The sequence below is a fragment of the Camelina sativa genome, chromosome 2 (genome assembly GCF_000633955.1).
Source record: "Camelina sativa cultivar DH55 chromosome 2, Cs, whole genome shotgun sequence".
Lineage (NCBI taxonomy): Eukaryota > Viridiplantae > Streptophyta > Magnoliopsida > Brassicales > Brassicaceae > Camelina > Camelina sativa.
The window spans coordinates 8,580,933-8,588,896 of NC_025686.1; the positions used below are offsets into that span (position 1 = coordinate 8,580,933).

General features: G+C 37.7%; 3 protein-coding genes across 3 annotated transcripts in view; 1 reads left to right on the forward strand and 2 right to left on the reverse strand.

The window, feature by feature from the left end:
- The window catches only part of LOC104720252 (putative transcription elongation factor SPT5 homolog 1), a 10,219-nt gene extending 6,164 nt beyond the window's left edge, over nt 1–4,055 (forward strand). Inside the window, exons 12-22 of the mRNA XM_010438191.2 lie at nt 601–744; nt 828–875; nt 1,180–1,378; nt 1,460–1,505; nt 1,591–1,685; nt 1,782–1,860; nt 2,107–2,161; nt 2,263–2,380; nt 2,461–2,598; nt 3,390–3,484; nt 3,671–4,055. Of these exons, the coding sequence (XP_010436493.1) occupies nt 601–744; nt 828–875; nt 1,180–1,378; nt 1,460–1,505; nt 1,591–1,685; nt 1,782–1,860; nt 2,107–2,161; nt 2,263–2,380; nt 2,461–2,598; nt 3,390–3,484; nt 3,671–3,916 (1,263 nt within the window). The 3' untranslated portion in view covers nt 3,917–4,055. The remainder of the gene's footprint in view (nt 1–600; nt 745–827; nt 876–1,179; nt 1,379–1,459; nt 1,506–1,590; nt 1,686–1,781; nt 1,861–2,106; nt 2,162–2,262; nt 2,381–2,460; nt 2,599–3,389; nt 3,485–3,670) is intronic.
- Nucleotides 5,823–7,693, reverse strand: LOC104720260 (extensin-2-like). The gene has a single exon (XM_010438198.1). The coding sequence runs from the start codon at nt 7,628–7,630 to the stop codon at nt 6,041–6,043; it is 1,590 nt and encodes a 529-aa protein (XP_010436500.1). The 5' UTR covers nt 7,631–7,693; the 3' UTR covers nt 5,823–6,040.
- LOC109126514 (extensin-3-like) overlaps nt 7,762–7,964 on the reverse strand; it is a 5,557-nt gene continuing 5,354 nt past the window's right edge. Inside the window, exon 2 of the mRNA XM_019230142.1 lies at nt 7,762–7,800. Coding sequence (XP_019085687.1) covers nt 7,762–7,800 — 39 coding nt within the window. The remainder of the gene's footprint in view (nt 7,801–7,964) is intronic.

Consider the following 7,964-nt stretch of genomic DNA (forward strand, 5'->3'; position numbering starts at 1 on the left):
CAGAATGTTACACCAACTTTTGACGAACTTGAAAAATTTAATAAACCAAGTGAAAATGGAGAGGGCGACTTTGGTGGTCTGTCAACTTTATTCGCAAACAGAAAGAAAGGTCATTTCATGAAGGGTGATGCGGTTATTGTTATCAAGGGGGATTTAAAAAACTTGAAGGGTTGGGTTGAGAAAGTAGATGAAGAAAATGTCCTTATCAGATCAGAAATGAAAGGTCTTCCTGTAAGCATCATTACTCTGTGGCTGTTACTGCTTGCAAATTTCTAAAATGATCCAGCCATGAAAAGTTGACGAGCATTACTCTTGTGTCGCAGGATCCTCTTGCTGTAAATGAGAAAGAGCTCTGCAAGTACTTTGAACCAGGAAATCATGTGAAGGTGGTTTCTGGGACCCATGAAGGAGCAACAGGCATGGTTGTCAAAGTTGATCAACATGTCCTGATCATTTTATCTGACACAACCAAAGAACACGTAAGCCAACTTTTGTTTATATATTGAGCTTATTTCTTACTAGTAGGGTAATTAAATCCCAAGAGAATATATTTGTAGGTCNGCAACTTTACTAATCTCACAATTAATTTGTACATTCTAGGGTAAACAAGGTCCTGTAAAGCATATTTACAAAGGAGTCCTATTTATATATGATCGGCATCATCTTGAGCATGCCGGGTTTATCTGCGCTAAATGCACATCCTGCATTGTTGTTGGTGGATCACGTTCTGGTGCTAATAGAAATGTAAGTGTTTTGTGATGTGGCCATGTGTTTTCATATTTTAATCAGACTGTAGCGTCACCTTATCCAGCCCGTTTCTACTCTAGGGTGGTGATTCTTTTCCAAGGTATGGCAATTTCAANAAAGTGAAACATATTTACCATACCTTGAAGTGAAACATATTTCCCGTCTGAGAGCTTTACTTATCTATTTGATGCAGTAACCTGAGTTTTGGAGTAATTATACGACTAGAGAATGAAGCTTTTCAGGTAAGTTGACAACTTTTCAACAATACCACTATAGATAAGTCTACNGGTCCGTTGCTCTTACCATTTCTCCAGAATAAGGCTATGTTTTATACTATATATGACTACAGTTTTTCTGTAAAATAATGATTCATTGCTTCAAACCAATATTTCTTTGCATATCTTTGGTGAAATGCTTATACAACTTATCGACGTAGAGTTGTGCATATTCTTATTTGTATCTTTAAATGCAGCTGGAGGGAGGCATAGGGGTGGAAGAGGAGGGGGAGACAATTCTTTGTTGGGTACTACTGTTAAAATCCGTCTAGGACCTTTCAAGGGGTATAGGGGACCTGTAGTAGAAGTGAAAGGAAATTCAGTGCGTGTCGAACTTGAGATGAAGATTGTAACAGGCAAGCCCTTGTATTCACTTCTCCGCATGTGGGTTTCTTTCTACATGTCGAAGGAGTTCTAACAATAGTTTGTATATGCAGTTGATCGGAATGCAATATCAGATAATGTTGCGACAACACCGTTTAGGTAATAATACTAATTTATATCTCATTTGTTATTTTGACTTCCAACTATAATGAAGGACATTCATTATATCATTTGAATTCTACAGAGATACATCTCGGTATAGTATGGGAAGCGAAACACCTATGCATCCTTCTCGGACTCCACTTCATCCTTATATGACTCCAATGCGGGACTCTGGAGGTTTGTTTTCTAGTTCAATTTTAATGTGATATGGCACCTCCTCTGTAATATGTTCACTTGACATATTAAGCTCCTTGGTGATTGTGTAAATTTCAGCTACACCCATCCATGATGGAATGAGGACACCCATGCGTGATAGAGCTTGGAATCCTTACACGCCTATGAGTCCATCTAGGTAAGTTTGTTGTTGCGTTTCTATTTTCTGAAGTTGAATTTCTCTTTCATCTCCCCTATGTTTCTCGTTGATCCTGTTGTGAGTTTGCATCAATGTGAGGTTGTTTGTTATGTTTTATATTCATGGCAATGGCAATTGTTTCAATTATTTCCAGAAATTCTTAACACATGTTTGAGAATTATAAATCTTGATTTAAAGAATAAACTTGTATATCTCTCAACTCAAGTTATGGTTATTATGGATCAGGGATAGCTGGGAAGACGGAAATCCGGGATCTTGGGGAACAAGTCCTCAATATCAGGTTTATCCATCTATGATTTTGCTTTTAGCCTCACTATTGGCTTCATATCTCTGACATATGTAATTGTGCACTAATGTCGTTTATGTGACACTTGTTTCCAGCCGGGAAGTCCTCCTTCACGGGCATATGAAGCTCCAACTCCTGGCTCAGGATGGGCTAGTACTCCTGGTGGTAGTTACTCGGATGCAGGGACACCTAGGGACCATGGTTCAGCTTATGGTAAGATGCGTGTAATATTTTTCAAAATGTTGACTCTTCTTGTTTGGCCAGTCTTTTTTCTCACATACCTTGTTATGCAGCTAATGCCCCAAGCCCTTACCTACCATCGACACCTGGACAACCGATGACACCAAGCTCGGCTTCATACTTACCTGGAACTCCTGGAGGACAACCAATGACTCCAGGAACCGGCCTGGATGTCATGTCTCCTGTTATAGGTATGTCTATTCTTGGGGTATAGACTATAGTTAGAAGGATAATTTATTTGTTTAGTCTGACCTTGCATATTACTCGTCTCAGTTCCCTTTAGAAGTTTAGAAGTTTCATTTTTATGGCGGTTATCTTAGCTTATTATTGTTAATACGACAGGTGGGGATGCAGAAGCATGGTTCATGCCCGATATTTTGGTTGACATACACAAGGCTGGAGNTTATCCATCTATGATTTTGCTTTTAGCCTCACTATTGGCTTCATATCTCTGACATATGTAATTGTGCACTAATGTCGTTTATGTGACACTTGTTTCCAGCCGGGAAGTCCTCCTTCACGGGCATATGAAGCTCCAACTCCTGGCTCAGGATGGGCTAGTACTCCTGGTGGTAGTTACTCGGATGCAGGGACACCTAGGGACCATGGTTCAGCTTATGGTAAGATGCGTGTAATATTTTTCAAAATGTTGACTCTTCTTGTTTGGCCAGTCTTTTTTCTCACATACCTTGTTATGCAGCTAATGCCCCAAGCCCTTACCTACCATCGACACCTGGACAACCGATGACACCAAGCTCGGCTTCATACTTACCTGGAACTCCTGGAGGACAACCAATGACTCCAGGAACCGGCCTGGATGTCATGTCTCCTGTTATAGGTATGTCTATTCTTGGGGTATAGTTAGAAGGATAATTTATTTGTTTAGTCTGACCTTGCATATTACTCGTCTCAGTTCCCTTTAGAAGTTTAGAAGTTTCATTTTTATGGCGGTTATCTTAGCTTATTATTGTTAATACGACAGGTGGGGATGCAGAAGCATGGTTCATGCCCGATATTTTGGTTGACATACACAAGGCTGGAGAGGACAGCGATGTGGGCGTCATCCGAGATGTTTCGGTTAGTCTTGTGCCTTTCCTGAACTCCAGCTCTTGTTTATAAACAAAACAAGAAAAAAACTACTAGCTTAGTAAGAAACAAAACCAGGAAAAAAATTAAATGATCTTGCTAGAAGTGATGCTGGCTGTGGCTGCTGTTTAAGCTGAATGAGTAGCTCCTTTCTAACCCCCAGTTTTCCTATGTCAGGATGGAACGTGTAAAGTATCTCTCGGGTCCAGTGGTGAAGGTGACACTATAATGGCCCTCCCAAGCGAACTGGAGATAGTTCCCCCGAGGAAGAGTGACCGTGTCAAAATAGTTGGTGGGCAATTTCGTGGTTCTACTGGTAAACTTATCGGAATCGACGGTTCAGACGGTATCGTTAAGATAGATGATAATCTTGACGTCAAGATTCTGGACCTGGCCATATTAGCCAAATTTGTGCAACCGTGATAGTGTTCTAATGAACGTTGAATTTTATCTTGTCATCAGACCGTATATTGTAATATTAGATTATCTCTATAGTTAGAAAGAAACATTTCCAGTTCTCATCGGAAAAACCTTTGAATCTGATTTCCAATTTTGTGATTTTCTTGCAATGTCCAATCATTTCTACTATTTTAGTTATAGCATCTTGATCGATGGGAACTTTCTAAAGTGAATATAAATGATAGGAAAATTTAAACGTTTAAACGCGAGTTTACTATAAATATAGAGATAATGTAGACCAAAAAAGGTCATCTCGAATTCCAAAGATGACTGAATACAATACTCTCTATAACAAATTTCCGTTTATCTTTTTAGCTATTTTTAAGTTCAGACAATTTCAGTTAAATTTCTTCAGAGATCGGATCCATTCTTAACAATTGTTTATATAGAATAGAAACAGTGTCAGTTAAATTATTTCATTAGTTTCAGATTTTGCTGAAAAGAAATTTATGTCTTTGGTAGCTGCCCTTCACCTTATTTTGAAGTTGTCAATTCAAATTTGGATACACTAACACTAGCTAGTTCTATATTACATCTTGTAATTTTGAAATATGGATGTCATGGTATATATCTTTTTTCATTTTCTTTACAATTAATTTGAAAAATAGGAATAACTTGATCTAACTAGGTATATAATGATAATTCACATTGTTTACTGTCAATATTTTCTTCGTTTAACTATATAGAAAACGATTTTTTCTGTAACATTTTATGTCGTTACATCTACAACTTCCCAATTTTAGTATATAAAAAAAAATAGTATTTAATTCTGCCTACTTAATTAATTTGTTTTTGTCACCATCGTTTTAGACTAGAATTAGCTTAAAAAGTAGAAGAATTGTAGTGTTTTCTAGCTTAGATATTATTCTTACTAGGTAACCCGCAGAAAATCAAGGGCTGAACTTTTTTATTTTTAAAAATTTGTAATATTTTATTTTGTTAGTATATTATTTATAATGGTTTGTAATTAAAAATTCGGTTTGCTTATAATAAAATTTTTGTATTTTAAAAATGTTTATTGAAAACCTGTCAATAAAACATTTCCATGTAATGAATAAAATTATTTAAACCTTTGTCAGTTAAACGCAATTCTTGCTATAGTTGTGAAGTAAGTAAAAGTATATAACTAATATGTAAAAAGATCAACTAAATATAGCTAGTAAAGATTCTGAAAAACTTCTTTGAAAACAATATTCATTGTAATATTGTTTTTTTCTGTGGCTTCTATTTCTTTTTTTGTAAGAAGCACTTTGGCTTCAAGCATTGAATATATTTAAATCTCAACTTAGTTTTATTTTCTGTTATATATTTAATTCAATTAGATTTTTAAAATCTTAGCTGTTATTTTTTTTTTAAAATAGGAATTAGTTTTGATTCTGATAGATTTTTTTTTTTTTTACTTTTCTACAATTTATTTTATTATATGAGTCCCTAATTTTTGTTTTCAATTAATTATATTTATTTAATTAATCTTATTTAAGTTTTTCTAATGGCAATTGAATGTAATTTTTTATATATTTTAAGGTTAGTTTCATATTTATACTTCCCAATTTATATAGTAGGATTATGATTATGATGATAATAATAATAATAATAATAATAATAATAATAATAATAATAATATTTTAATATTATTATTTACTTATTATTATTTTTATAAGAGATATCATCATTTTAACATAAGTATTATAAAAATAACCAAAATAGAGGTTATTGCTTATATGCAGAAGTAATCTCATTATTTAAAACCTAATCAACTTTCCTTGGAAACATAGGTTATGGCTACATTTTCTTTGTTTTCTTATGAGTATGTATCTTTTAGTGTAAAAGTTTTTAAATCCATAGTGAGTAATAGATTTATTTCAATCTATTAAAATAAAATTCGTTGAGTTCATTAGATAATAAAAGATGGACAACAAGTACATGGATTTTTAGTGAGTAAAACAACATCAAACGAAGTAATCAAACAACAAAAATGCACTTGGTTGTAACCAAAGAAATACATTTCATATATGAAAAATTATTAAGGAAATATTTAATTCCATGAATATGATGGATGATAAACGAATATATCATGTATATGTTTGTTTAGTATTTTGGAGGAGGGGGAGAGCTATAACTATAGCTTGGAGGTGGCGGTGAAGTGTAAACATAGGGAGGAGAGCTGTAGGTGTAAGGAGGAGGTGGTGGCTTGTAAACATATGGAGGAGAGCTGTAGACGTAAGGAGGAGGTGGTGGTGGCTTGTAAACATATGGAGGAGAGCTGTAGACGTAAGGAGGAGGTGGTGGTGACTTGTAAACATATGGAGGTGGTGGTGGAGAGCTATAGACATAAGGAGGAGGTGGTGGAGACTTGTAAACATATGGAGGAGGTGGTGGGGAGCTGTAGACGTAAGGAGGTGGTGGTGGGGACTTGTAAACATATGGAGGAGGTGGTGGGGAGCTATAGACGTAAGGCGGGGGTGGTGGAGACTTGTAAACATATGGAGGAGGTGGTGGGGAGCTGTAGACGTAAGGAGGTGGTGGTGGGGACTTGTAAACATATGGAGGAGGTGGTGGGGAGCTATAGACGTAAGGCGGGGGTGGTGGAGACTTGTAAACATATGGAGGAGGTGGTGGGGAGCTGTAGACATAAGGAGGTGGTGGTGGGGACTTGTAAACATATGGAGGAGGTGGTGGGGAGCTATAGACGTAAGGCGGGGGTGGTGGAGACTTGTAAACATATGGAGGAGGTGGTGGCGAGCTGTAGACATAAGGAGGTGGTGGTGGGGACTTGTAAACATATGGAGGAGGTGGTGGGGAGCTATAGACGTAAGGCGGGGGTGGTGGAGACTTGTAAACATATGGAGGAGGTGGTGGGGAGCTGTAGACATAAGGAGGTGGTGGTGGGGACTTGTAAACATATGGAGGAGGTGGTGGGGAGCTATAGACGTAAGGCGGGGGTGGTGGAGACTTGTAAACATATGGAAGAGGTGGTGGCGAGCTGTAGACATAAGGAGGTGGTGGTGGGGACTTGTAAACATATGGAGGAGGTGGTGGGGAGCTATAGACGTAAGGCGGGGGTGGTGGAGACTTGTAAACATATGGAAGAGGTGGTGGCGAGCTGTAGACATAAGGAGGTGGTGGTGGGGACTTGTAAACATATGGAGGAGGTGGTGGGGAGCTATAGACGTAAGGCGGGGGTGGTGGAGACTTGTAAACATATGGAAGAGGTGGTGGCGAGCTGTAGACATAAGGAGGTGGTGGTGGGGACTTGTAAACATATGGAGGAGGTGGTGGGGAGCTATAGACGTAAGGCGGGGGTGGTGGAGACTTGTAAACATATGGAAGAGGTGGTGGCGAGCTGTAGACATAAGGAGGTGGTGGTGGGGACTTGTAAACATATGGAGGAGGTGGTGGGGAGCTATAGACGTAAGGCGGGGGTGGTGGAGACTTGTAAACATATGGAGGAGGTGGTGGAGAGCTGTAAACGTATGGAGGAGGTGGTGGAGACTTGTAAACATATGGAGCATATGGTGGAGAGTTATATACGTAAGGAGGAGGTGGTGATGGAGAATTGTAGATGTATGGTGGTGGTGATGGTGGAGAGTATGTGTATTGGGCACTTGTATGTGCAGCAATGGCGTACAAGGCCAAGACCAACATAAGAAGAGATGGCCAATTACTAGGATTGGCCATGTTGATTGAATTCGTGTGCTCTTGTTCTAGGCTTAGCTTTTGTTAGTATGATTCTTACTTCGAAACCGATCAGTTGTTGAATGAATTGTAATCTAAAGAAGGTAGTTTATATATAGCACACATTGCGACAACTAGAATATTTGTTTACAAAAGTTTATGAAAGCGTCTAACTAGAGAAATTATATTGTTTAATAAGTCAAATTAGTTTATGCTGATTTTGTCTAAATGTAAAGAAAAAGCCGAGAAGAATATGTCTTTGGTAAACCTCTTACCATAATTTAAATTTGAATATCTAGACTTTGAACTTGTCAGTTTTAATTCGACGTCATTTTTT